The sequence below is a fragment of the Aspergillus undulatus genome, assembly GCF_047715775.1.
Source record: "Aspergillus undulatus strain CBS 261.88 unplaced genomic scaffold BDV17scaffold_35, whole genome shotgun sequence".
NCBI classification, from domain to species: domain Eukaryota; kingdom Fungi; phylum Ascomycota; class Eurotiomycetes; order Eurotiales; family Aspergillaceae; genus Aspergillus; species Aspergillus undulatus.
In genome coordinates this window covers 60,883-87,010 of record NW_027396639.1, presented here as the reverse complement: position 1 = coordinate 87,010, position 26,128 = coordinate 60,883, and the positions used below count along the sequence as shown (strand labels likewise).

The 26,128-nt window shown below is 51.8% G+C and overlaps 8 protein-coding genes across 8 annotated transcripts; 2 read left to right on the top strand and 6 right to left on the bottom strand.

The window, feature by feature from the left end:
• Positions 1-1,276: 1,276 nt before the first annotated feature.
• Positions 1,277-2,647, bottom strand: sun1 (SUN family protein UTH1; the record flags this gene model as incomplete). Its single annotated transcript, XM_073760245.1, has 3 exons — positions 1,277-1,318; positions 1,374-1,750; positions 1,810-2,647. The coding sequence occupies 3 exons, from the start codon at positions 2,645-2,647 to the stop codon at positions 1,277-1,279; spliced, it is 1,257 nt and encodes a 418-aa protein (XP_073614097.1).
• A 3,575-nt stretch (positions 2,648-6,222) lies between these two features.
• Positions 6,223-8,999, top strand: BDV17DRAFT_282714 (ribosomal protein L1p/L10e family-domain-containing protein; the record flags this gene model as incomplete). Its single annotated transcript, XM_073760244.1, has 6 exons — positions 6,223-6,291; positions 6,352-7,455; position 7,616; positions 7,846-8,138; positions 8,200-8,368; positions 8,422-8,999. The coding sequence occupies 6 exons, from the start codon at positions 6,223-6,225 to the stop codon at positions 8,997-8,999; spliced, it is 2,214 nt and encodes a 737-aa protein (XP_073614096.1).
• Positions 9,000-9,231: 232 nt separating this feature from the next.
• BDV17DRAFT_267168 (putative sister chromatid cohesion factor (Chl12)) lies at positions 9,232-12,655 on the bottom strand. Its single transcript, XM_073758337.1, has 3 exons — positions 12,392-12,655; positions 9,850-12,346; positions 9,232-9,787 (listed from the first exon to the last, which is right to left on the bottom strand). Exons 1-3 carry the CDS (start codon positions 12,609-12,611, stop codon positions 9,322-9,324), a joined length of 3,183 nt encoding a protein of 1,060 aa, XP_073614095.1. The 5' UTR covers positions 12,612-12,655; the 3' UTR covers positions 9,232-9,321.
• Positions 12,656-14,865: 2,210 nt separating this feature from the next.
• On the top strand, positions 14,866-16,434 carry BDV17DRAFT_267162 (thiamine diphosphokinase). Its single transcript, XM_073758336.1, has 4 exons — positions 14,866-14,945; positions 15,104-15,381; positions 15,505-15,584; positions 15,650-16,434. Exons 2-4 carry the CDS (start codon positions 15,261-15,263, stop codon positions 16,325-16,327), a joined length of 879 nt encoding a protein of 292 aa, XP_073614094.1. The 5' UTR covers positions 14,866-14,945; positions 15,104-15,260; the 3' UTR covers positions 16,328-16,434.
• An 876-nt stretch (positions 16,435-17,310) lies between these two features.
• On the bottom strand, positions 17,311-18,641 carry BDV17DRAFT_292693 (uncharacterized protein; the record flags this gene model as incomplete). Its single annotated transcript, XM_073762422.1, has 3 exons — positions 17,311-18,127; positions 18,178-18,474; positions 18,562-18,641. 3 exons carry the CDS (start codon positions 18,639-18,641, stop codon positions 17,311-17,313), a joined length of 1,194 nt encoding a protein of 397 aa, XP_073614093.1.
• Positions 18,642-18,960: 319 nt separating this feature from the next.
• BDV17DRAFT_129374 (putative mitochondrial carrier protein) lies at positions 18,961-20,841 on the bottom strand. The gene is made up of 4 exons (XM_073754124.1): positions 20,811-20,841; positions 20,390-20,755; positions 20,014-20,311; positions 18,961-19,952 (listed from the first exon to the last, which is right to left on the bottom strand). Exons 2-4 carry the CDS (start codon positions 20,597-20,599, stop codon positions 19,240-19,242), a joined length of 1,221 nt encoding a protein of 406 aa, XP_073614092.1. The 5' UTR covers positions 20,600-20,755; positions 20,811-20,841; the 3' UTR covers positions 18,961-19,239.
• A 165-nt stretch (positions 20,842-21,006) lies between these two features.
• BDV17DRAFT_267155 (uncharacterized protein) lies at positions 21,007-23,029 on the bottom strand. Its single transcript, XM_073758335.1, has 4 exons — positions 22,590-23,029; positions 22,511-22,528; positions 22,106-22,329; positions 21,007-22,047 (listed from the first exon to the last, which is right to left on the bottom strand). Exons 1-4 carry the CDS (start codon positions 22,655-22,657, stop codon positions 21,509-21,511), a joined length of 849 nt encoding a protein of 282 aa, XP_073614091.1. The 5' UTR covers positions 22,658-23,029; the 3' UTR covers positions 21,007-21,508.
• A 42-nt stretch (positions 23,030-23,071) lies between these two features.
• On the bottom strand, positions 23,072-26,057 carry aspB (septin AspB). The gene is made up of 4 exons (XM_073758334.1): positions 25,600-26,057; positions 25,027-25,299; positions 24,502-24,968; positions 23,072-24,440 (listed from the first exon to the last, which is right to left on the bottom strand). The coding sequence occupies exons 1-4, from the start codon at positions 25,601-25,603 to the stop codon at positions 23,805-23,807; spliced, it is 1,380 nt and encodes a 459-aa protein (XP_073614090.1). The 5' UTR covers positions 25,604-26,057; the 3' UTR covers positions 23,072-23,804.
• Positions 26,058-26,128: the final 71 nt, after the last annotated feature.

The following is a 26,128-nucleotide window of genomic DNA, read 5'->3' as shown; positions in this document are numbered from 1 at the left end:
AAGTGGAATGAGAATGCCCTGGCGGGAGTCTGCGCGGAAATGCACGCTTACAAGCTCGAGAATCGAGACGCGTTCGATAGGCGCCGGCCCTGCTCCACCCTCTCCTCGCGCAGCCCGCGGCCTGACCGTCAGGAACTACGCATTGCGCGGCATATTTGTGATTTTACGGAAGAATGAGTCTGTATCTTGAGGATATACGCCCTCCTTTGCTCACTTTCCTCATTGCTGGTCTGTATACCTCAGCGAGACGCGTCAGGTCAGGTGCTTCGCGTCGTCTGGTACGGGTCCCGTGACTCGCGCCAGATCACGTGAGCGCGTTTTGCATCTTGCCTGGTCCGTGCGCAGCCATGTGTCGTCCAGAAACGCCGCCTGTGATTGGCTGTGGGTTTGATTCCTTGCGTCAACATGAAGCTGAAGAACAGTCTCCCATCTTTATACAAGATCTAGTCGATGGACGGAATTATCTTTATATATTGGAAGTAGGTGAGTTTTGCCGTCCTGTTGGGCCGTGCTTGACCTCAAACAGTCCGATGCGTGTCGTGGTCGTCACGTAAGTAAGGCTGGTATAGAAGTTACCCGACGCGACGCGCTTGTGACCAGACTCAAGGTAACTTACCGGTCAAACCAGCCAATTTAGAATCCGACGTTGGGGCCAGAATGAGGCTGCTCGACTCAATTGATTCGCTGCATTATCAGCAACAGTAAACTCTCTCCTACCCTCAGTCAATCATGACATGCGCTCGATCTTGAAATGTCCCAAGCTCACATTCCTAATGTCGTCACTCCATGTATTCATAACCCCGCTTCAACACACCTGACGGCTTGACACCAGATTGCTTGCTAGTCTGGAACTGCTTGATGCCAGTTGAACCATGAAAGCCGAATGAATATCAAGCAGACGGTTGCGTACCTTATGACATAGCAAGAATGGATGAAACAGCATGTCGATGGGTCTACAGAATCCAAATCACCAAAACTAGCCTTCTATACAAATAACAAGGGTATACACGAGAGAGGAAATCGATTACTTAACAGCAAAGGTAATTAGGCACAAATTCCTCAGTCTAGCGGACAGAGGACGAGAAATATAAAACGGCCGCCGACGGCCACGGTTCAAGTCATATGACACAATATACTAAGATACACAAGAATGCAAGATGAAAGCATAATCAAAAGCGAACAGGCATGAGGGGTTCTCTATTTGCAGGTTTGCCTGGACGCATAGAATCGTTCAATGCTGAGCGCACCCAGTATCGGGATCACACCTCACGCGGATCTAGTAGAATCGGTAGGTGGCCTCACCGGACATGACTTGGACCTGTGCAAGGGTTAGTCGAGAGATTTGATAGAAAATTAAAGAAGTGAGGTCTTACCGTGCAGCCCGAGTCGTTGGAGCCGGTGTCGGAAACGAAGACGCCGTCCTCGTACTTGCAAGATCCGCTAAGGTTGTCACCAACAATCTTGACGTTGAAGTCGAGCTTCTCGTTGGTGGTGGGAGAGTTCTGGAAGATAGAGAGCCATTTGCCGTTATTCTCGCCGACACCGAGGTTAATGGGGGCGAAGTTGCCGACAGGCTTGCTGCCATCACCCCACTGGCATCCCTCCTCCTGAGAAACACCCTTGGGGTTGACGTAGTACTGAGCAGAGGTGGGCTTGCCCTCCCACTGGTAGTAGGTGGCACCGTCGGGGCAGGCCAAAGCCTTGGTCTCACCTCCGTTAAGGCTGACAGGGATGGTCTCAGATTCGGTTCCTATATCATACTTAGCTCATGGAACATTCGCATTGGTCGCAGAGAAAATCAAGACTCACCAGGGTAGTCAGTACGGCAAACAGCTACGTGCTCGCCAAGAGTGTTCTCAACCTGAACACCGCCAACACCGGGAATGCAAAGCTTGTCGGAGAGATCGGGGTTGGTCAAGTAGAGCTTGCCGAGCTTGCACTGAAGACCACCAACGGACTGACCAGTAGAGCCCTGTTTGGTAGGCCACTGAGACTTCTGGTAACCGGGAGGGCAGGCGTACGAGCACATAGCACCGCTTGTGCACTGGTCACCGGTGACAGCAGTAACAATGTTGCCGATCAGCTCACCAACAAACGTAACGTACTGAATACCGGACCAACCGCCGAGATCCAGGTAGTCAAGGGAAATAGCACCATACTCGGAGGGGAAAGTGCCGCAGTCGATTTCACCGTCAGGGAACGACTTGTCCAAGCCGACGCCAGACGAAGAAGAGCTGGCGGAAGAGGTAGCGGCGGTCTGGGCGGTGCTGCTTGTGGCGGTTGATGTCGGGATGCTGATAGTGGTGGAGGTGGTCGAGGTCGAAGAAGAGGAGCTAGAGGTCTCGGTCTCGATGAACTTTGCCGGCGCGACAGTAGGAGTGTACGCCTCGGTTGTGGAGGTCGATGTCGAAGTCTGGGTCTGGCAAGGATCGGATGGAGGTTTGCCATCAGCCCAGGCCAAGCTGCCGTCGGCGATACCCTGGCAGACCTTCTCGGCGCTGATCTCCTGGCCATCGAGCGAGTACTCGACGACAGTGGGGCCGTTAACAGTGACGACCTCACGCTTGTGGTGGTGACGGTGGCCGTGCTGGTGCTGGGCAGCGGCCATGGAGCCGGCGGCCAGGGCGAGAGCGATGGAATACTTCATCTTGTATAAATCGCGAAAATGTTAAGATATCTAAATGAGTTCACCAAAAGCAGTCAGTATACCGTCGCCACTTGATCACAATGCCAGTATATCCGACAATCTCAGCAAGCCCTTACGATTGCTCAACACGACCAGGGAGAAACACAAGTAGTGGAGTCGATTCTCGCAGGCGCTTTGACCCGTAACATCACTGACAGGCACGCATTCGAATATCATCCCAATATTATTGGAAGGGTTGACGTACATCAAATTTGACGCAAAACGGTCGCGCGTTCGTTCGAATATAGTGCTGTACACGAATTGAAGTCGCAGGACGGAAGAGACTGGTATATTCAATGAGGCGAATACGGGGCCGAATGCGAAAGAGCGTGATTCAGAAATGAAAGGAGGTTTCCAAAAGAATGTATGCAGAGAACGAGTCTCTTAGGTCGGAATGGAAATCTCGAGGGCGGACGGTGGCCGTAGGACGAAGCGCTCTGGGGGGTCGGAGAAGGGAGAAGGAGGAGAAGGGGAGGTTTTAGGGAAAGGGGAACGCCGAGGAGGGTGAACCTTAGTGGACGAAAGAAGGAATCGAATTGGATTGAAGAGGCTAGAGCCAGGGGGAAGGAAAGACTGAGTGAGGGACGGGGCAGACGGCACTGGCACTGGCGGGCTGAGGAGGCTAGGGCGGCGTTGCGTGTGCCCACTCCAACTAAACTCGACTGGGCCAGTCAGTTAATTCAGGGGGTTCCACTGCGACATTCGAGACATGGTCTCGCTCGATATCCCTCAGTTGCTGCTGCTTGAATGGTTCGTCATAAATTCTTTTAATTACTTGATAACACGAGAAATCGAGGAACAGGCGCCCACGCCCCTGACCGCCACGGGTATGGGGGTTCAGTCCCATGGTTATGCCAGGTACATGAACTCCTTACCAAGGTAGGCAGAACCCAAATTGTCTTCAGCAGCACTATCCATGGAACCATGCGCCTCTCGTTAATTATTTGCAGTTTGAGTGGGGAGCCGACGTGGCCACCATGGACTGTTTTCCAGCTGTCTGTTGTGAGCCCGCGGTGCATGTTCGCGGGAACAGTCCACCAGGAAACCCACCGTCGGGGCTCAGTTGGGCAAGCTCGTATGCAAATCGTCTTGGAAGCTCTATCGAGGTGACATGGCGCCTTGGGACAGGAATCTGGACCGTGATCATCTTCTCGATGGCTGTGAGTCGAGGTCTGTGTTTTGATTTTCTGTTCCTGAATCCCGCGAGCTTGGCGTTACTGAAATTAGCACATGCACTGCGGTGGCCAATCGGCGCCTGAAGGCTGCCCCCTGCTGTGGGGTTCTGGCTTTTGTGCGCGCTGCATAAAGGGGCAAGCCAATCAGCCGCTGAGCTCGCCACTCCAAGTCGAGGTTCCCGTCAAGTCAAACCCGCGGTTCGCCAGCGATCCCCAGTTTTATATGAGAATGCCCTTGTTGTTCATGGCATCAGCAAGACGTTGGCTTCAAAACAACCTGATGTGAGATGTTGCATGAGTAGTGAGATCTGTGGGACATTTGGTCAGAACTGAGACTGACCCTGAGCGCATAAGCCAGTGAGCATGGTTCAAACTTTGCAAGGATCTGAAAAGACCCCAGAGACTCCGCAAGTTCGGGCCTTCGGATGCTCTTCGACGAGTCATGAATCAAAGGAATCACCCGGCAGCTCAGCAGCTTGCTTTGTTTGAACTCTAGTTGTTTGTCCTTGGTGTTAAGCGTTTTCTGAAACAAAGCAGTCTGCGAGGGGCCGCCCGGTCTAATATGCAGCTTATGTGGACCGCTGCTGATGATACTGCATCAACCCTCGAGAACATAAAACCCAACCTCTCCCTCTATCTACCTTCCTGCAAGATGACATCTTTTCTTGCAAACGACAGCACGGGGTACGACATGAGCTGAGCCTGTCATCCGCGGTGTCTCAGCTTTTGGGTGCACGAAACGTTGTGCTGTCAAGCCTTGATTGACTCGGATCCAACTCTATGCAGCGTTTGCTCGCTATTTGGCATATGATAATATAGCAGTCCGTGACTTCAGATGGCATACCGACGCTTTGAATGTGGTGTTTTGCTCCTCCCAGTCTAATCTCGCACAATCGGACAGAGAAGTACTTAATCCCGTCACCCAATTGTCCCATCCGAACAGACCTAACATTGTGATGCAGTCCTTACTTCAATATCGATTCACAAACAGCCCGGTCTACGGAGTACGTGGTACCCAAAGCACAGGTAGGAATAGGATTTATTCAACAATATGTAAGCTAGAAAAGCTAGTGGGAACCCCGCAGCATACGTACACTCTTCCGATATCTCATGGGTCCATTGTCCCAACTGTCTCCCCTCAGGTTCTCCGCACTGCAAGCAAATGCTCTTTACAATAATGCAAATAATGTCAATTCAAAGTCCAGACCACAACCGTCAAAAAATCCGCAAGTGATTAAAGTTCGTAACCTCACATACCCACCAGATCCACAGAAACTCGTCCAGCATTTCCGCGCGCGTAGGCAAAACAGCAAAACAAGCTTTTCCATAATTCCCCTCCGACGTCTCATGGTTGAGATTAAGCACCATTATCGTTGATTTTTTCGTTTGACCCATCCTTCGGCAGACTCGTCACTGTCACAGTGCCAATCTTCATCTGCATACCGCGAATCCGGAGATTACTTACGCTAGTCTATGGAGTTTGAACTATAAGCCATAGCATTAGCTGCATATTGGGCACTACGTACGCATTTCGGTATTTTTTGGTGTAGATAGACTATTGAGACAGATAGAAACTACTGTTAAAGTTGGGGAAATGAGCGGAATAAACTCGTACAGTTCTTCGGGATTATGGATGTGCCATTGCGCAGCTCTCATTTCCGCGGATGCTGCGCCTACGGACTACGGAGGCTGTGTACTCTACTATTCTGTGTAAGTGGCACTGGGTACTTCTTCGATTGGCACATCAATCATGAACACCATGGATACTACAGTTACTCATCCAACTCCGACGCCCAAGAACCGTGTAGAAAATCCGCGGAGTTTATGGAAGTACATGTCTCGCTCAATTCTTGGCTGTTGCTAACTTGCTCGCTCGGTTTCAGTTACTTTGTAAATACGGCTCTTGGGTAAACTGTCTAATAATCAGCTGGTACATGCACTGTGCAAGCTATGAAGTATAACTTGAAGTGAAGGACAAGGATCAAATCTTCTCGTCACTGCGGAGTTTTGTCAAGGGTGCGCGGAAATATAAATTTCTGTCCGCCCTGGTCGCGATAGAACGTTTTATCGCAGGCCACATCGAGAGATATTCAATGTGCCTAGGCATATATCCCACCAATTTCTAGTGATTTAAGTCCTTCATGTGAAGCCATCAACAATTATGTGACCAGTTAAAACATCAAGTTGCTAGAGTCAATAACGGTCACATGACCAAAGTCCTTCATGACTAAGCAGTAGCCAGCCCGCGGGCAGAAACCTCACCGCCTCCGCGATCCGACTTTTTTTTTATCGGTCGATATCGCGGAATCGAGAGGCAGTAGAAAATTATCTAAACCACTCCAGCAGCCCATTACAGCCAAAATGGCCCCATCAACGGCTCTCACCACAAAGGTGACAACCGGAACTCCCTACCAGCTTGACAAAAGCCAGGTATGTGAGCTCAATCTCCCATAACGTGCTCGAGCTGAGACTAACATTATCTCGCTACAGGTCTCCAGAGCTTCAACTGCCCTCCTTCGACACATCAAATCGAAGCAGACCGAGCGCGAAGCAACCGCGACAAAGAAGACTTTGATCGGCGACAACGACTCGGACTCCGACGCCGAAGATACCCCCCTGCACAATGAAGCCGTGTGGCTTGTTCTTACGACAAAGAAGCACGTCGTTGATAAGAACCGCTTGAAGCCCGGCAAGATCAGTATTCCGCACTCACTGAATGCGTCGCCAGCGCTGAGTATCTGTCTTATCACCGCGGACCCGCAGCGCTCTGTTAAGAACATTGTCTCTGATGCGTCGTTCCCTGAGCATCTCTCTTCGCGCATCGACAAGGTGATTGGGTACTCGAAGTTGAAGGATCGGTATAAGAGCTTTGAGAGCCGGAGGCAGCTTTTCTCTGAACATGATGTGTTTTTGGCGGATGATCGGATTGTGATGCGCCTTGTGAAGACGCTCGGAAAGGTATTTTACAGTTCGAGCAAGAGGCCGATCCCGGTGCAGCTTGCGCAGATTGAGAAGGTTGATGGGAAGAGGGTGAAGAAGGAGCCGAAGAAGCCGAACCAGCCGAAGAAGAGCGAGGACGAGGATACCGTCAGCCTGTTTGCCAGCACGGCCGTTATCGCGAAGGAGATTGAAAAGGCGCTCAACTCTGCGCCTGTGCAGCTTGCTCCAGCTACAACTGCGGCTGTCCGGGTCGGTTCGTCTAATTTTACGCCCGAGCAACTGTCTGAGAACATCGACGCTGTGGTCAAGGGTCTGACAGAGAAGTACATTACGAAGGGGTGGCGGAATATCAAGGCTCTGCACGTCAAGGGAGCCAACACCATGGCTATGCCGATTTGGCTGGCTAGCGAGCTGTGGGTGGAGGAGACTGATGTTGTGGAGGCCGTAGAGGATGGAGAGGCTGACGGCAAGAACAAGAAGCGGAAGCAGGTCGAGGGCAGCGACCAGAAGCTTCTAGAGGGAAGCAACAAGAAGTCTCGGAAGCAGAAGACGGCTGAGGATGACGAGGAGGCCTCATCGCTGGCGGCTCGCAAGCAGAAGCTCGAGAAGCAAAAGGCGCAGGCGTTGGAGGACGGAGAGGTGGCGGCTGTGAAAGTATCGTCTGGCCCGTCGAAGAAGAAAAAGTCTCATTCATGATTTATTTTACGGAGTTACATGAGTTCTGTGTCAGTTTCATACTATAATCTATGATTTTCCTTTCAATTTACCCTAAACACTGTATATACCGTAGTATACAATCCTCGGCTTCTCGTAGAGTAAGATGGCTATCCGCCTGATAACCGAGGCCTGCCGCCGATCTGCGGGAGCTTGGCGTCCCGACGATAGCCACTGCTCCCGCTACCGGAGACCGGACCTCCAAACTTCGCTCATCAGATTCCTTAGACCGAGGCCGAGCCCACCACCTCCCCTCACCACATACTCTGCTCCTCTCCTTCCCCCCTCCATCCTCCTCCGTCATAGCAACAATCAAAATGTCCTTCCTAGCACGAAACTCCGTCCTCCGCGCCGCCCGCGCCCAATTCACCCCATCGCGGGCATCTTTCACCTTCAACCAGTCCGCGCTCGCCCGCCTCCTCTCCACCCTCGCGGTCCTCGAACAGCGCGACGGCAAGCTCCAGAGCTCCTCTGTATCGGCTATCTCTGCGGCGCTGAAACTCGGCGGACCAGTCACGGCTTTTGTTGCGGGTGCTAGTGTGAAGGGGACATCGGCTGCTGAGGCGGCGAAGTATAAGGGTGTGGAGAATGTTGTTGCGGTTGAGAATGAGGCTTATGAGAAGGTAGGCTCTTCTCATGTCATCTGGAGCTTGAGAGGGAAATGCTGATTACAGAATTGGTTAGGGCCTCCCGGAGAACTACGCCCCCCTCCTCGTCGAGAACATCAAGAAGGGCGAATACACACACATCATTGCAGGCCACTCTGCCTTCGGAAAGAGTCTTCTCCCCCGTGTCGCAGCCCTCCTGGACGTCCAACAAGTCTCGGACATCACAGCCATTGAAAGCGAAGATAGTACGTCAACCACCGCCACCACAAGCATGAACCTCTCTAACAAAATTCCAAAGCATTCATCCGCCCCATCTACGCCGGCAACGCAATCCTAACCGTGCAATCCACGGACCCAATCAAAATCATCACAGTCCGGGGCACCGCCTTCCAAGACGCCGAAGCCACCGGCGGCACCGCAACGATCACCTCCGGCGTGGACCCCAACACCCCAGCGCAAACCGAATGGGTCAGCGAAGAGCTCTCCGTTTCTGAACGCCCGGACCTCGCGACCGCCCCGCGCGTTGTCTCCGGCGGGCGCGGCCTCAAGAGCAAAGAGGAATTCGACCGCCTCATGGTCCCTCTTGCTGACAGTCTCGGCGCAGCCATCGGCGCCTCCCGCGCGGCTGTGGACTCGGGTTTCGCGGATAACAGTTTGCAGGTTGGACAGACGGGGAAGAACGTTGCGCCGCAGCTTTATCTTTCTGTTGGGATTAGCGGGGCAATTCAGCATCTTGCTGGGATGAAGGATAGTAAGGTGATTGCGGCGATTAATAAGGATGCTGATGCGCCGATCTTCCAGGTTGCGGATGTGGGACTTGTTGGGGATTTGTTTGAGAAGGTTCCCGAGTTGACGGAGAAGGTTAAGAATGCTTGATTGGTTTGTTGTTTTGTAAGCTTGATTTGATTTGACTTTTTTTTTTGTTTGTTTGTATACCATGGATTTTATCCGATAGTCTACGAGTGGCTAGAACTGAAAGAAGATTCTTTCTTTCAATTTATGCGCTGCCATTGGCATCGTCAAAGCTCGTAGGAGGATAAATAGTAAGACGCAGAATTGACATTGGTGTAGAAATAGATGTGCATAAATGAAGAATAACGCTAACATAACATACACTCTAAGTATCCATCATTATACCCTCTCTAACTATACATCAAGCAAAGCAGCCCAAAGCAAAAGCAGGTAATCTCCAGTTCACTTACAACCCCCCCAGCAACTCCGCCATAGAAATCGGTTTCCGAACCGCATTCGAGAACCCATCGTGATACGTAACCCAGACTTTCCGCCCTGCTCTCTCAGCCTCCTTTACGGGCTTGGACTTCTCATTCTCATTCTCACCCTTATCCTTATCCTCACTCTTACTGGAATGCTTCGGTTGGTCTTCAATAACCCTTCCGAAGAAATCCCTCTTCACGACTCCAGACTTGAGCTTTGTATCGGCGGGGTTATGTGCGCCGTTGGGGTTAAGTTTAGAGTTAGCAGCCGCTATCTTTTTCGATGAGGTTGAGGTTGAACTCGAGTGGGAGATTGATGTCTCGGAGTTCTTCCTGATCGTCACTTTGCGGTATTCCTGGTCGAGGACTTGGCGGACGGCGTACCGGACTGGGGCACTTGTTGAGGAGAGACCGGGGGCTTTGGAGAATGTTACGAGGGAGTCAAGAGGCCTTCCAGAGTCAGCTTTGTCTATTAAGTTGGGCGGAGTTAGGGTTAGGGTTAGGGGGCTCACGGCTCCATACGATACGCCCAACCACCATGCGCGCCACCCTCGTTCTCAATGCGGACTTTCTCAAACGTCACGCCGAGACCGGCCATTACGCGGACGGCGGACTGGACAAGGGCGCGCTCGGATTCCTTCCTTACCGAAGCGACAGTTCGCTGTTCGCTGCCGCGGACGACGACGGGTTTGACGTCAGGTGAGAGCATGCAGATGACGTTAGGGATGAGCTCGGTGGCTAAATTATCAGAGGAGCGGAAGAGGCGGAGGAGCGGAGGGGAAAAAGAGGATTGTAGCGTGGACAGGATAGCCTGGTTCTGCTTTGTGGCTTCGAAGGCGGCGAAGTCTGCGCGGGGCCCGGAGAAGGGGTGTTCCTCCTCTTCTACGTCGTCGTTGTCTTTGTCCTTGTATTGAGGCTGGGTCTTGCCTTGGGACGTTGCGAAGAGGAGGTGGAAGGCGGATGTTGCTTGGCTGAGGTATGCGCCTAGTTCCCAGTCGTGAGCGGAGTAGACGCGCGAAGAGAGGGTGTCGTGGAAGTGCAGCCAGTCGTAGGCTTCGTTGGGTTTGGAGAGGAAGGTGTCGTCTTGGTAGGGTTGGAGTGGGTACGAAGCGAAACATTCGGAGGTGCAGCGGTCGTGGTCGCCGCTGGCGTCGACCATTTCACGGAGCCGGCTGATTGCGTGGCGCTTTTTGATACTCGCTACGTCGACGGCGACGTTGGCTGAGCGGTCGTACGGAACTTGGAAGGATTCTGTGCCGATTGGTAGCTCTGGGAATCCGGCTCCTTCTGTGAAGACGCGGTCCACGATATCACGTACTCCGCCGCGGTTCATGCCTTTGAAGAATGAGCCGCCTCCGGGGTCAGCAAGGACGCGCTGTTCCAGCCAGTTCCGCGTTAACCTCAGAGAAGCAGAGCTTTCAGTTCGAAGCTTGTGCGCTACCCATTCTGCCGCTACGAGAACACTGCGGATGTCCCCCTCTGCGGCACCGTTGTTCCTCACGCCGCGTTGCTTCCTTTTTGCGAGGCCCCAGGAGGCTTCGCAGAGTCGTCTCACTCCATCATTGTCAGAAGGAATCCCTTCAATAGTAAAGATAGACTTCATGCGTGAGACGACGTTCTCTAGCGGTGCTTGACGCACATGGATAATCTCCGCGATTGAGGATGCTCGAAGCGGCCGTAAACTGGCATGATATACATCATTGCAGACAAGGATAAGTGGACGAAGGAATCGGAATTTGTCGCCCTTCCTTTTCTTCCCACTAGGGTTCTGCTCGGATACGCGTGCGGAGTTCTTTTGATCTAGAAGGACGAGGTCGGTCAAGGCCTTCATAAAACCGCCTTCACCAGAGCCACCAGATCCACTGACTACCCCATCGACTTCGTCCACGACAACACAGACAGGCCGCCCGACCTTGCGTACTTTCTGCTCTCCCACTTCCACGTTCATGCCCTTGACGTTCTCTGTGCCGAGCGCATCTCGGATTCTGCCCTTGACAACGTCTCTGCTACGCTCGTCGCTAGCGTTGATCTCTAGGACTTCGTACCCTGCCTGTCTGGCGCAAACGTGGGCCAAAGTGGTCTTTCCAATCCCAGGTGGGCCGCAGAGCAATAGGACTTTCCGATGAGGTCGTTCCTCTTCGTCGTTATAGTTGGACTTTTGCTTGGAGCGGGCAAGCCCCGGGTAGACAATTGAATCCCATCCTCTGAGCCAGCGCATTATTGATCGGTTGGTACGCTCATCTCCAATAAGCTCGGTGTACTTTCGGGCACGGTACTTTTCGGTCCACATAGCAGTCGCCATCTTCCTGCTCCTCTTGTCGCCGATAGGAGTTTCAATTGACGGCTGCAGAACAGGTGCAGGAGCTGGCCTGGACTTCTCGGTCTCCTCACTTGCTTTTGACTCGTTTAGTAGGCCATGTATATCAATTCCATAGTAGCTTTTCTGAGCCCTCCCAGGAGCGGTAGATGATCGACTAGCCACAAGCCTTTCATAAGAAACACGAGCGCTGGACTTCCTCAGAGGGACGTTCAATGTTTTCCCAGCACAGGTCTTGATCTGAACAGAGATATATGAGCGTTCCGGCGGGGAGTAATGTGTGTGAACTGCATTGCTGTGATCGGGAACGGGTTCGAGGGCTGCGAGCTCCTGGGCAGGCTGAGATTGTGTAATCTCAGAAAGTTCGATAGATTGTTCCTGGATGCCAAATTGGCTCCTAAACTGCGCGTTGTTGAAAGTTTCTAGCCCGTCCTGGTCCTCATCTTCATCATCATCCAAGAAACCTCCCATCATCTTCTGTCGCTTGGGCTCCGTCGACTGCGACTGCGGTTCAGACTGCTCGCCATTTTTGCGCTTCTGCGACTCCGGAGAAGGCGCGCTCGACGGAAACACAACTGGCGAGTCGATAAACGGCATTTTGGGAGTTGGCGGCGAGGACGGAAATGCTTGTTCACGAAGTGGAGAGAGGACGCTTCGCAATCGAGAATTCTTCGGCGGTCTCGTTGGTGTTTCTGGATTATGAGAATGACACACTTTTCATTAGAGAATTGACATACCAGGTCTCACGTCCTCGTCACTGCGAAAAACATCAGATAGGTTCCAGGCTCGGTGCTGGATCACGACTTTGTTGCGGGTCTTTTCTAGCCGCACCAGGTTGAGCGCCTCGAGCTCGTCGGAGAAGGATTCGGAGGGAAGGTCTGGAGGGATTTCGAATTCGGAGTGTGAGAGGAAGGCGGGGTCAAAGGAGGGGAGATTCAATGGAGAGGAATTCGTCATCTAACAGGTGGTGCTATACCATGGACGATGTTGTTGCAAGTTGCACTATCAGTAGTGCCCCGACGCGACTCCACGCGAACGCGTTGGGGATAAGGTGGTACATAACTAGCACAATCCAATGACTAAGCTACATAATCCAACTAAACTACTGAACTACTGTATAGAACAACGACCTACTCCAAGGAACTCTACAGCTAGCAAGTTACCACTCAGCTCCAGGCTGTAAAATATTCTCCGAATTCATATCTCCCATATGTCGCTGCCTTGGTAGCCATCAGAATGATGCCGAAGCCTCGACGCGGACGCCCCGACGGCCGTTCTCCGAAGTCGTTCCACGCGCTAGCCCTGATTGAGAGGCCCGCGACAAAATCCATCAATCGGCCATTAGTCTGACCACCCCGGAATATGGAGATCCTCAAAAAACAGGATTCAATATTGGAACCTGATCCTGAGGATCCTGAGGACTGCATCAGACCGACTATCATGCCTGCCTATAGGTATCTGTAAAGCACGAAACGTATAGGTCGGAATAACACCATCTCGGAGTTCAATATGGGTATCGGAGTTCATCTTCGGAGTGGACGATTCCTAAGCAAACCTGACAAACCCGTCAAATCTCTAGTCTCCATTTATCTGATTCTACTCCGTATACGAGACCGCCATACTCTGCTTACTAGGCACCACGGAGTAAACAACAAAGCAGGCACCCAGCTATCCCTTCCAGGCTCCCGTCTGTTTGCACCTCGTATCGTGGCGGTGGCTTTGGCCTGAGTCATTCGGTCAACCGGCGGTTTTGCATCAAAGCCAAACTGGCGCTGCTTAACGAGACGATTCGCCGACATCCTAAAAAGACTTTTTTAACGATCAATTGACCAATAAACATTCAATAAATCCGATGCAGAAGGGGGCGCGCCAAGGCAGTCCCATTGTTGTGCAGAATACGAGGCCAAAATGGAGCCCCGCGACGTGGTGCCTGAGTCATTCCACGCCCTTTGAGCCTTGGGCACCGCACGGACGCTCAAAACAGTCGAAATCGGAGACCAGATGCGGTTGGGCTGGGCATCGCTGGGAGTGGTCAAAGCCAAAGGGCTGAAAGCCGTCAAGGATAGTGGGGATTAGAGGCTGCCAAATTTGCAATGCCCCATTGCTAAGCTTCTCAGCCCTTGATCTAGCCTCCAGCCTGCGTCATCCAATTGGACTATGCGCTTGGCAACTCCGATGCTTGTCGGAGTAAATTATGTGACTGACTAGTATAGCCGTTGTGATGTCTCCAGCCTGGACAGATGGGATGAGTATATATAGAGTGTGGAATCCCTCTAGATTGTTTTCTCACCATCAACAACAATCAGATTACTTTCAAGGTCCCAAAACCTTAACCACCGAGCTTCTCCGATCCAAAATCTTCCCATCTACATACCTGCATCTACGTACATACTCCACAGACACCAGCGGTCAAAACAAGGCATCAAGAGCATCAAAGATCTTCAAGCCTTCAACTCAACCTCGAGTTCTCCGAAACCAAACCATCCACAATGCCTTTCACCGTGTTCACCAAGTCCTCAAAGTCCTCCACCAAGACCCTCGACGATGCATCATCGACATACTCCACAGCCACCACATCCATCGTCCTAAAAGAAAAGGAAGAGGCCAAGCGCAAATGGCTCTCGAAAGCAAAAGCTGACACCGGGTCCAAGAACAAGGACGCAGCACTGCACAACGAGGCCATCGCCTCATACCTCGCTTTCAAATGAATCGCTCGACCGCTCGTTAGCACGAGGCAGCAACTTACTCGCTTGCTTACTCTGCTATGAAAGTTTGATCTACACTCTGTACGGCTTGTCGTGTCGGGCGGATGTTTTACGGCTTTATGATTGATGGATGTTTTCTGGGCTTCGCTTTAATCATCTTGTTGCCTTTCTTTCTGTTGACTGTTCTTGAGGGATTTGATATCTTGAGGAGTTGATCTTGCTTCGGAGTATGATAGAGTTATATAAATGCTTTCGGTTATCCTAATCTTATTCTGATTTGACACTGAAACGTTGGAAGGTTTTTTGGACATCTAGGCACCCATGGCTGTAGCCTTGAAGGTCCTCGACATTCAAGTCCTACCGCCGCTAGAGCAGTATCTGGTTTCGTCATTTAGTGCCACCGACCCGCACAACATGATCCACGTGGAAGTACTCTACGGGTAGAAGCTTATATATACTTCGGCATAAAGAGCCTGACGTAGCAAATATCGCCAAATATCACACAGTATGAACTATGCAACTCAGGCTATTAAATCTACGCAGCAGGACCACCTCGTCCTTTCAGGCTCCCTGATATCTCTACATAGTAAGTAAACGACGATAGGTGCTATGATGCCAGTGTTCGGTGGGTGTAGCACCCGCTGAGTCAGCACATCAACGCGCCCACCTGCCCAAAAAGAGTTGTCGGTCTTACTCCGGCTTTTCACCTTCATCGATCTAATCTAGACCCCTCAACCAATCTAGAACTCACGATACCCAACTCAAGCGCTGCATCTAGAGAGCTTCATTTCCTGTCTGCGTCATCAGTCCAACCTCCATCTCGCGCGGAGCATACATTTCAGAAAGACACAGTAGCTCGGCTCTCGGTTCAAAAATACGGACTCTCCACTCCAACACCAACATGGAATGGGACCCCACGCAGTTCTTCCGCGAGGACGAGGAGATTCGACCGCATCGATTTGCCCTGGTCGTTCTAAATCAACCTATTAATGAGACTGCACTTGCTGTGCTACGGAAACATGGTTGGTCCCTCAGCTCCCTCTATCCCTGCCTTCTATCAGCATGCATGCATTATAACAATGCTCTAGCCAGCCGGGAGAGCAACCCTTGATGTGAAATATAGAACCAAATCTAATCTCAAACAGCCCACTTAACCGTCTGCGCAGACGGCGGCGCAAATCGGTTCTTCGAGTGGGCGAAGGCTCGAGGGGAGGAGAGTACTGATGTATGCATATAAGTATTTCCTCGCCGTCCTTCCTCCATCCATAGATCAAAACTGACCAAGGCCAGCTCCCAACAACAATAATCGGAGACCTGGACTCAATCCGCCCTGAAATCCGCAACCACTACGCAAACCTAGGCGTGAACATCGTGCAAGACGACGACCAGTACTCGACGGATTTCACCAAGAGTCTGCGGTATATTCGTGAGCATGAAAAGGATGTCATCTCTTCCTCTACATCTCAAAGATCGCAAGAGCAAACCCAAGCCCCCTCAATTCTCATCCTAGGCGGTCTCGGCGGCCGCGTGGACCAGGCTTTCTCGCAGATCCATCATTTATACATGGTGAATCAGACTCAGGAACATGGTAGCGAAAAGGGGAACCTCTACCTCATCTCCGAAGAAAGTATAACGTTTATCTTATCCGAGGGAAATAACACAATTCATGTCCCGAGGACAAATCGACCCCCAGACCCTTCCCAAACCAAACCCCAACCATCCCAACAACAAGAAAAAGAAAGAAACGAATACCTCCTAGAAGAAAATATCGGCATAATCCCCCTCTCCGGCCCAGCACGAATAACAACATCGGGCTTCCAATGGGACGTGAGCAACTGGGAAACGCAAATCGGCGGGCAGATCAGCACGAGTAATCATATTCGCGCGGAGACAGTCTCTGTTCAAACTAACATCCCGGTTCTCTTTACGGTTGAGTTGGCGGGGCGGTTGAAGAGGGTTTCGCGATAGCGGTAGAGGTTTCTTTTTACTATGGATATGGGTGGTGGTATTGGGATGGGGATGGGGATGGGGATGGGGTTCGAACCTTTTGGGAATGGAAGAGGATGATATTTGGCTTGCTTCCTTGACATAATTGAGGATACTTGTTTTGCATGGGATTATAGTTACTGTATTTGATACGCACACTTGATCCATATAGCGACGACGTTAGAATAGAGAACGAGAAAGAGGAAAACGTAGAGCAAGCCGGAGGATGGGTATCTAAAGACTAGATAACGAGAATCATGACCAGAGCATTCCAATTCCAATCCAACGCAAACAGAAACAGAGAGGGCAGATAGCCCAGTGGGCTGGGTATTGATATCCACGTCGTGAAGGATGGAGTAACAAACGCCTAGGTAAGATGAGATGAAGCTAAACCTAAACTTGACTCAGATTCAGAGCCTCTCTATCCATGTCTCGAAAAGAAAAGACAGCAGAAATCTTCAACTCCAAGGATATCATATAAATAAGCCGTCTCTAAACCAATCAATCAATCGATAGATAGGTACTCAATCCAATACAGTACTCAATCCTGAAAGACCATAAGGTACCAAACCGTGGATGCACCTGCACCAACATAATACAACCAACCAGTGGTGGGACAGACCAAAACATATAATAGAAGCAGTAGACATTCAAACGTAAACAACCAAACAACCAATCGCCCAAAAAAGCCAGAAGTCTGCAAGCCCAAACCATCTACTAAGGCTAGCTATCTTTCTTTCTTGAAGTCTTCGTACATCCATATCAATATCCGCATGTACCATCAAGCAGCCCTGACATACGTACTCCAGACGACCAGGTCCTTCAAATCCAAACATCACATAAACCACTGAAAACAAAAGTCAAGCGGGAGCCAGAAGCAAAGTGCCCCGGCAAAGCCTGTCTTGAATTGATATACACCCACCGTTTACTTCCACCGCGAACAAGAAATAGAGTACCAAAAGCACCTACTTCCTCAAAATAGCCTCATAGAGAGCCCCAACGGCACAAATAGCAGCACCAGTGAGGATACCCGCATACTGGAATGGGATGGACGCGTTCACAGTAACAAGCGAGTCCCTGCCCCAAACGCTCCAGAAGGTAAAGCCATGAGCGTACACAATGTACGCCACAATCGCTTTAGAGATATTGAAACTGAGCGGGTCAAAGGTCGTCTGGTTGGTGCGGTTAATACTGCTAGAGCGGCGGGTCTGGATTCCGGTAATATTGGTCTGTGCCACGCGCAGATTGATGTTGAAGAAGTAGGCAACGGTCAGAGGAAGAATGATGCTGGTGAGGATCCAAAGCGAGACAGGCGCCCAGAATGAGCTGTCAACTAGCACGAACAGATCGGGGATCTTAACCGGGATCGCGGGCGTGTTGATGGCGTCAATGGCTGGGAAAGTAGCGAGATAGCGCAGCGGGAGAACCTCTTTAATGAGGCTGAACGCCTCGAGAAGGGTGACAATCACCTGGACGGCCTTGACGCTGCTGAGCGTCTCGCGCAGCGAGTCAGAGCGCTCCTGCACGCCTGAACCCTCCCACGCCTGGCCAATGCTCTGACGCCATGCGGTCGTTTGGCGCTCAATCGCCTCAGTGACAACGGCAGGCGATGCGGGCAATGCGCGACGATGAGCAGCGACTTCAACTAGCGGGGCCACAGGAGTCTGTTGAGGGACATCTTGCGTCGCGACATCAACGAGCGGTTGCGCAGGGGTCACAGCGCCGGTTTTGCGAACGGCGACATCAATAAGCGGTTGCGAAGGAGCAGAAGCAGGCACATCCCTATAGTCCCATTAGCCGCGAAAAAATAATCCACGATGAGCAAAACATACGAAGGCTCAGCCTCCGCCCTTGCCTGCGTCTGTCGCCGACGCGCCGATCGCGCGCCCGAGCCGATATGCGAGGACTCCGCCTTGATAGGTGTCTGGACACTCCCACTCCCACTTCCAGCCCTGCTCGACTTGCTGGCGCTGGCGCTGCCCCTCTTCGTAGGCGAAGCCGCCGACGAAGCCTGCGACGTGCGCCGGTAGTAATCCGCTAATGACTGCTCGCTTCCAAAGATGCTGCTGTTGGCTTGGAGGTGGTTGTCCAGCTTGATGGCAAGGTCGGGCTTGTTGTCGTCTTCATAGCTAAGCGAGCAAACAGCGCATTAGTACCGCACAGCCCGCGTGACGCGATTATTTTTTCATCTGTGGGTGAGATCTTGCGCAACTTACTCTTGGAGATCAGTGAGCTCCGCGAATTCAGCGAGCTGCGCCTTGCGCAGCTTCTGCAAGTAGGGTAATCCGGACGACATGATGATGCGCTACGCGCGGACCATGCGATGATGACTATGGTAGCAAAGGGGAGATTGGGTTTTGGCTTTGTAGAGTACTGTGAATTCCACGCGCGGGAGGTGGAAAACTGATGCAGATGCAGATTGTAGAGCCGGGGGAGACGTATGGGATATAGCGTCAGGTAAGAATAACAACAAATAACAAGGGAAGACGAAGGGCAGGGAAGAGAGAGCGGTCTTTGGTTGTCGCGGTTCGAGAGAGAACAGTCGACGTAGTTGCGCGTGGCCAATCACAGCCCGGCTGTCTTTGTTTACATTTCGCCCCCTCTTTTGCCTATTCGGGAAGGATTGACATTCTGCGCTTTAATGTAAAATAGTAGTCTATTCTATTGTACAATTACCTAGACTCTATTCTATACCTTCAATCGTAGCCCTCCAGGTGTATATACACGTAAACAAGGTAAAAGGTAGAATGGAGAGGGGGAGGCCAAAATCCCATCAGCCGTCAACAAATGGGTAAATCAGTAAAGGAATCATTGAAAAGTCCCGCAAACGCCCTACCAAACGCAGCCACCCAATGCGCTATATCTACAATCGAAACGAATCGGTCCTCTGTTTCTCAGAGAGGGTTCGTGTCCTCCATATTCTCAAACGCCTCGAATTGCTTGAGCAGGTATTGGTACATGACCAGCATCGTTCCACTCTGGACACTGGTCCACACTCCTCGTGGCCCGACACCCCGGAACCACCCTAAGATTCCCTCTGTCTTGTAAATCAACCTGAGGGCGGTGAAGAAGGATGAGGTATCCAGTCGCATGGCTGCGGGTGCCGGTGATGCTGCGGGCGCCGTCGTGGAGATCGAACGCGATTGCGCTCCGACATTGGACTTCAGTTTCGACTCGACAGGGGCTTTAGGGGCCGGAGCTGGCGAGGGGTCTGAGTTATGCTGTGTCTGAACGCGCGTCTTCACCACATCCATAGGGCACGTCAACACACCGGCCATTCCGCCGGCCGTGACGGCTGTGAAGATTTCGAGGCCGAGACCGATATCTCGGGAGCCGACCCACTCCTTCGCTAGGCGCTGTTCTTGTTCATAGAATGCGAATTGTAAGGCGGAAAAGGGAAGGTCGCGGAAGATAGTAGCCTTGTAACCGTGGAATAGGGCTGAGAATCCTTCCTGGCGAACGATTGTACGGAATGCATCGCTGGTAGAGCGGTAGTTGTATCCGGAATGAAAGTATGGGTTGTTATAGCGGCCTTGGAGTTGTAGTCGAGTTTTCGCAACTTCTGACGGGACATAGACAACAGAAGCAGCCAAATCGGCGAAGAAGCCTGTGCGACAGTCCAATCAACCCTGCGAGCACGGTAATATGTATAGGATCTCGCTCCTTACCTCCAGACAAATAAGCCACATTGGCATTAATCCCCGCATCCAGCATCTTCCGTTTCGTCAACTCGTAGACACCGAAGAAAATCAATGTACCCGGAAACGAGCCAAGTAGCGCCGGCGTAACCCCACCGTAAAGTCCACGCAGAAGCCCTTCTTGCCGGTATATCGTTGCATACGACGAGGTCATCGAGGTGTATCGAGGAGGAATATGAGGATCACCTTGTTGCCGCGTTTTGACGGTATCTAATGAATGCATGAGCATATCGCCGCAGGTACCACCGGTACCACCAGCGAGCATTGCCTGAAAAGTTTCACGTTAGCCCATTTCATTCCATCAACGGCGCCATGGATTGTAACCCCGGGGAGGATGAAAGCATACATGGAGGTACGGAGGTCTCGGCTCCTCCTCATCAAGGTCCGCAGACCCATTGTGTATGGCCGCATTTGCATCCGTCCCCGTCCTTATCGGCGCATGGCTAGCATTTGCATTGACACTGTTGGAATCGACCGATGAATCAGCCGACGTATTAGAATCCGCGGGCGTCTGTGTCGGCGTAAACAGGCTGAATACGCGCGAGGTCAAGCTCATTGCAAGGACACCGCAACCCAACGAATCGTGGTGCGGGCGAGACCACGGTAAGTTGCGATGCGGCGATGTCGGGGTGTTTTAACGGGCACCACTAGCAAGGTGACGGCGGAGGCAGAGGCAGAGGATGACGGGGGTCCGGCGAAAAGAAGTTGCAATCTAGGACAGTATCAACATAGGTGCAACGTTAGCGAAAGTAGGGCAAGGACAGCACCATTTAGCTCTTGCAGTCGAGGAGATTGGCGATGCTGGGCCGTGGCTGAGAGGCTCCAAAATTTAGGTCGGTCTTCCGTTTTCTCCGCCGTCCGACCCTGGCGCCTCAGGCACCGTCTGACATGCCCTGAGCCCAACAAAATACCCAGAAAATTATTAGTATTGACAGTCTCTTTGCGTGGACTAACTATACACTACGCGTAGGGATGCAGTCTACTTTCTATTCTTGATACATATACCATAGCTGGCTCATCTACCGTCCTACACTTTGTCAATGCAAAGCTGAGGTCAAGAAAATTCCAGATTTTTGTCTTGCAAGATAAAACGAATAGCAAACAAGAAAAGGGCATAGACGAAAACATCAAAGAGGACATAGTTCCTCACAGCGTTTCCTGACTCCAATCGCATAAACACACTCAATTCTGTCAAAAATCAAAGTTCAGAACTACACTGCACACTCTTGCAGCCTCTGTCTGCTTTGCACTGCTCATGATAAGCATCTTCCTCGTTATATCCCATTTCCTCAGCGAAGTCGGAGACGATGGCCCATGGTTCGTTAATTTCGTCAGTCGCACCCATTGTCACCAGATCTGAATGGACTAGGCGATAGCGAATACTGCCGGATGCAAAACCAATCGATTCGTGAACGACTGTTGTCACCCAGCATATCACAAAATCGCCTCAAATAATCGTAGCCCTCTATTGAGGCTTCTTGGCGCCGGCACCAGAGGTGAAGCGGCTAATGTCAGTGACCTGGTACGCCTGGCGCACAGCATCCTTGAAACTTTCCCAACCCTGACGCACCGGCGGAGGAGTGCTTTGGTGGGATACGGAAGCATCCACTCTGGCGGTGAAGTGACGGACAGACTGTTGGACGAAAGAGCTTTGGCTGTAACGGGCCCGGAAGAAAGCCAGGTAGATGAACAGGAGCAGGAAGCTACCCTTGGAGAAGGTGAGGATACCCACGGCCAGACGGAAGAGAAGGGCAATCTCCAGACCAGCCACAAGGTCCATGCTGGTATCGTAGTACTGCTTGACAAATCTTCCGATGGTCTCGGCCAAGGGAGACTGCTTGACGGCCGCTCGGCCGCCGGGAGATCCCGCGGGTGCGCTTTGAGGCTGAAGAGTGGGAATCAGATGGGCCCGAGTGTAGGTAGCGACGTGGAAAACGGAATAGACGCTGAATGGCAGCAGGGCAAGGGGGACCTGGCGAGAGTAGAGCCACACCAAGGCCATTCCTGGAATGAAATGTCAGCCTCATCGTGATATTCTCGCTCTTGTACAGCGACTACTCACCCAGATACTGGACATTCTCATCACCCGCAAGCTTCAGCAAGACATTAGGAAGGCTTCCCTGGAGGCGGCCACGTGCGATATGACCCTTGTACACAACGATTCCATACGTCACGGCGGCGGATATGAACGTTAGGCGATAAGATACCAGCGCCGCACCGGAATAGTAGTTGAAGGTAAGATAGGAAATGAGGTATCGGAAAACAGAGCCTAGCAGAGTCACATGGCTAAAGTCGGTCAGTTAGCGCAACTCTTCCCAAATGTCCGACGGGCATTGAAGGGGCGGCGGAAACGAGCAACCCCGCCAAACGACAAAGTCCAATGTCTCAGTCACAATGGTCGCGACGTGTTGTAACAATGCAGACAGGTGTCGCTAAAAGTCAACGGTCGATAAATCTGGAAACTTACCCAATGAACCAAGCAAACCTGCACAACGACAGCTGGTCAGTAATGGAATAGCGCACCGTAGGAACATGAGAGAACATACTGCAGTGTCTGGGCGAGAGCCTTGAGCCTCTCGGCCAAAGGGAGATTCGCCGGAGGAGGAGGAGCCATGGGAGACAATTTCGCCAGGATTAACGGTCTGAAGTAGTTGACGTGGAAGGTGATCCAGATGATCTCAGCGGCGGGTTGGAGAACGGAGGGGAAGCTGTCCGACAACGACGAAGGCAAGCGAAGGGCGAAGGGCAACTCCAGCAAAGGACAGAACGGTGATAAGAATTGAGCAAAGGAGAATCAACCCTGCAAGTCGAGTCGAGGATGAATGGTGGAGGAGGTGGGCGGGGAGGCGGCAGTTAGTTTCGGACGTTGTGGTTTTGGTGTGTGCCGGCGGACGGGGAGCGGAATGGGGAAGCTCTGGCCATGAGGACTGAGGAACAACCACTCGGAGCCTCTTCTCTATAGCGGACCCCGTGACGTCGCCTGCCCGATGATGCAACTCCTTACCACGCTTTTTAAAGACCAGAAGATGGAACAAGTATATTCTGTATTCTGTATAATTGAGACTACAAAAATATATTTGTCGGTTTTCGACCGTTTTATACCTACGGTCCAAATCACAATGTGCTTTTAAAACTTCAATTCAAACTAACACAACAAAGCCAGGAGAATAGAGGTAAGGAAAGCGTCCAGAAAGATGGTCGAGGGTGGATGATCTCACTAAAATGTGTAGAGAGGCAAAGCGCAACGAATATAGGACGGTAGCAGCACTGGACCACAGAAGGGTAATGGGAAGCAGGCGGGAACAAGGTATAGCGTAGGCAAAAGTACATAACAAGAAGAGAATTGTGGACATGAAGCAGTAAATTCCCAACCTGAGGCGGATTGCAGGCCGCCACCTCGTGCATTATCTTGCGTATCCAGGGCCAAATCACTCAAGTGACTCGTGTGTGCTAGCACTCTCCTGCATAAGTCCAAGGCAAAGACAACGAGGCGATCCTTTTCCTTCTTCGGTCCACTCAATTAGATTCAGTCATTACTGGAAGCAGATAAGAGAGATGGGTTGGAGGGAGCGTGGTGAACAATGAAAAAAAAGACACGAAAAGAAGAAGGCGGGATGTTGTAGAGAGCGCTCGATCAATCGACAAGTCGTGGAGAATCAAACTTAGAACCACCAGCGAGCCTCCGACGACCATACATGCTGTTAGTGGTTCTTGCATGGCTTTTTGGTGAGGTTTGTCAGGGCTTCCGGCGAAGCGCATGATTAACGAAGAGAGAATCCCTTCCTCTTCCCTTTCTCTTCGAGCGGTCTTCCACTCTCGAGACGGGATTTCTTCTCTTCTAACTCGCCGCGTTGACGATCCAGTTGCTCCTTCATCTCACGATGCCGAGCATATAATTCGTCTTCGCTTTGTTTCAGTTTGCTTTCCTTTTCTGCAACCTTCTGTTGGAAGACCATCTTCATCTCTGCTTCCATCTTGGCGAGCTTCTGCTCATGCAGGGCGCGCTCTTCTTCTTGTTTCACAGCAGGGTTGACCTCCTTGAACACACTGGGATCCTGGGCAACACCCATCTGGGTAAGCTTGTCGGAGCGGTAGTTCTCATACAGGTGGTTGTTGGTGTGCTCCTTGAGCTCTTCCATGTGGGTGCGGATGAGCATTTGGCGCAGCTTGACAAAGTCGCAGTGTTCCTCGTTGTCGACCTCGATGATACCCCAGGGGTAGCTACGGCCACGGACCTTACGGCCGTCGGACGTAGAAACTTCGGAGTTGGCACCGACAACGGCGAAGGGAACCTTTGACATGATCTCCTGGTTCTCGGCGATGGTCTCTTCGTCGTCCAATTCGTAGCGTGGGCCTTCGAAGATCTGAATGGAGTGGTGCTGGATGTCGGCGAGGATCTAGATTCATTTGTCAGTACTAAAAATTGTCTCATGGTGAATTTCACGCTCGGATTCCTACCCTCTTCTTGAACATCGAGATCTCATCGTCCGTCAAGGTATCAGCCTTGGCGATCACGGGAATCAGGTTGACCTTGGTGTGCAGGCGACGCATAACCTCAATGTCGAGGGGCTTCAACGAGTGACCGGTGGGCTGGATGAAGTAGACACAGGCATGGATGCGGTTGTCAATGATGTTCGTGCGGTTGACCTTGTTCTCGGCCTCGAGGTAGGCATCGTATCTCTGCTCGACGTTCTCCACAATTGAGCGCCACGAGCCGTCATTGTTGACAAAGTCACCGAATCCGGGGGTGTCGACAACTGTCAGGCGAAGGCGGACGCCGTTCTCCTCGATATCCGCGCTGATGGACTGGATAGAAACGGTCTTGGGGATAATGTCGTGGCTGGGACCGGTGCGCTCCTTAGGGGGGTAGAGGGAAGTGTTGAACAGGGTGTTCACGAGAGTAGACTTTCCGAGCCCAGATTCACCTAGCAATCCAGTCAGTCGACCAAGCTTTGTTTCGTTGGCTTCCAGTGCTTAACTCACCAACAACCATCACGTTGAAGTTGAATCCCTTGCGAACACTCTTGCGGTGCCATTGGTTGGGCAGGTTGGCGAAACCAACGTAGCCGGTCAGCTTCCGGCGAACCACGTTCTTCATATCGGTGGCAGCCTGAGCTGCAGCCTTGGGGTCCTTGGAGCTAACGGTCTGGGCGTTTCCGGAGCCCATTGGGTTGCTGCGTTCAACGAAAGGAGAGCCGGGCTTGCTGCTGGGCGGGGAGGAGGGGGCAGGAGTGCCATTGCTGGGAGGTGGTGAAGCTAAACGGGAGAATATGGAGTCAGCAGCTGTAGAAGCTTGGGCGTCATAGTTGGATGACAATCGTCGAGTGCGCGTCGAAAACGAGAAACTCTTTGGCCGCGGATGCTCTTCTTTAGGGTGCTCAACGCACAAAGCGTCAAACTGCGAGCGGCCATGCGCACTCTGTCGTCTGGATGGGGGCATAGTTTTGAATCGTAGCGGAGGTGTGCTCCGAGTAACAGGGGGTCGAATTCAGGGATCAAAGAATAGGCAAACGGGCGTAGATTGATAACAAGAAAAGCTGCAGGCGCTGAGCTTACCCATTGTGGAAGGAAACGGACGTGATATGGAAGCGAGCGTAGAGGCGTGAGGTAGCGAGCGCTGGAGAGAAAGTTCCCCTGAATAGGTTGCACCTTCCGCGTTAGCAAACGGAGTCCTTGCAGCAAGAATCGAGGGGAGAGGTCCGAAGCAATAGCGTCCAGCATGTCGGATGGAACCACGACTTCCGCAGATGTTCCGTAGGACAGACGAGAGTAAGAGTCCAAAAAGAAGCCATCTTACCTTTGATGCTATTGATCCAGAAAAGGAGACCTGAAAGCGACTGAAATCCACGAGGGAGAGGGACCGCTCAAATGGAGACCGGACAGGCGAAGAAAAGAAGTCCTTCTGACAGAGATTAAGAAGAAGAAAAAGGACGCTGAAAGAGAGAAGAGAAATATCGAATGAAGAACAGGGGGAAGGGTCGAAGGACTTGACCTGCGGAGAGTTGACGGGGTGGAATGAGGCAGAGGCAGAGGCAGTTGGAGCCAGACGGCCAGCTAGCCCAAAGAAAGGGGGTTCTGTCGGAGC

What these genes read in the sequence shown, in the direction of transcription:
- BDV17DRAFT_267168 (XM_073758337.1), bottom strand. Translation starts at nt 12,611, where the DNA reads ATGACGAATTCCTCTCCATTGAATCTCCCCTCCTTTGACCCCGCCTTC. An exon ending in TGACGAGGACGTGAGACCTG is followed by an intron (nt 12,347 to 12,391) that starts GTATGTCAATTC and finishes CTCATAATCCAG; the next exon opens with AAACACCAACGAGACCGCCG. An exon ending in TGGGCGTATCGTATGGAGCC is followed by an intron (nt 9,788 to 9,849) that starts GTGAGCCCCCTA and finishes TGACTCTGGAAG; the next exon opens with GCCTCTTGACTCCCTCGTAA.
- BDV17DRAFT_267162 (XM_073758336.1), top strand. Translation starts at nt 15,261, where the DNA reads ATGGAATGGGACCCCACGCAGTTCTTCCGCGAGGACGAGGAGATTCGA. An exon ending in TGCTGTGCTACGGAAACATG is followed by an intron (nt 15,382 to 15,504) that starts GTTGGTCCCTCA and finishes AATCTCAAACAG; the next exon opens with CCCACTTAACCGTCTGCGCA. An exon ending in GAGGGGAGGAGAGTACTGAT is followed by an intron (nt 15,585 to 15,649) that starts GTATGCATATAA and finishes GACCAAGGCCAG; the next exon opens with CTCCCAACAACAATAATCGG.
- BDV17DRAFT_129374 (XM_073754124.1), bottom strand. Translation starts at nt 20,599, where the DNA reads ATGAGCTTGACCTCGCGCGTATTCAGCCTGTTTACGCCGACACAGACG. An exon ending in CGAGACCTCCGTACCTCCAT is followed by an intron (nt 20,312 to 20,389) that starts GTATGCTTTCAT and finishes GAAACTTTTCAG; the next exon opens with GCAATGCTCGCTGGTGGTAC. An exon ending in TGTGGCTTATTTGTCTGGAG is followed by an intron (nt 19,953 to 20,013) that starts GTAAGGAGCGAG and finishes ACTGTCGCACAG; the next exon opens with GCTTCTTCGCCGATTTGGCT.
- BDV17DRAFT_267155 (XM_073758335.1), bottom strand. Translation starts at nt 22,657, where the DNA reads ATGGCTCCTCCTCCTCCGGCGAATCTCCCTTTGGCCGAGAGGCTCAAG. An exon ending in TGAGAATGTCCAGTATCTGG is followed by an intron (nt 22,048 to 22,105) that starts GTGAGTAGTCGC and finishes ATTTCATTCCAG; the next exon opens with GAATGGCCTTGGTGTGGCTC.
- aspB (XM_073758334.1), bottom strand. An exon ending in CTTCAACGTGATGGTTGTTG is followed by an intron (nt 24,969 to 25,026) that starts GTGAGTTAAGCA and finishes CTGGATTGCTAG; the next exon opens with GTGAATCTGGGCTCGGAAAG. An exon ending in TCTCGATGTTCAAGAAGAGG is followed by an intron (nt 24,441 to 24,501) that starts GTAGGAATCCGA and finishes AAATGAATCTAG; the next exon opens with ATCCTCGCCGACATCCAGCA.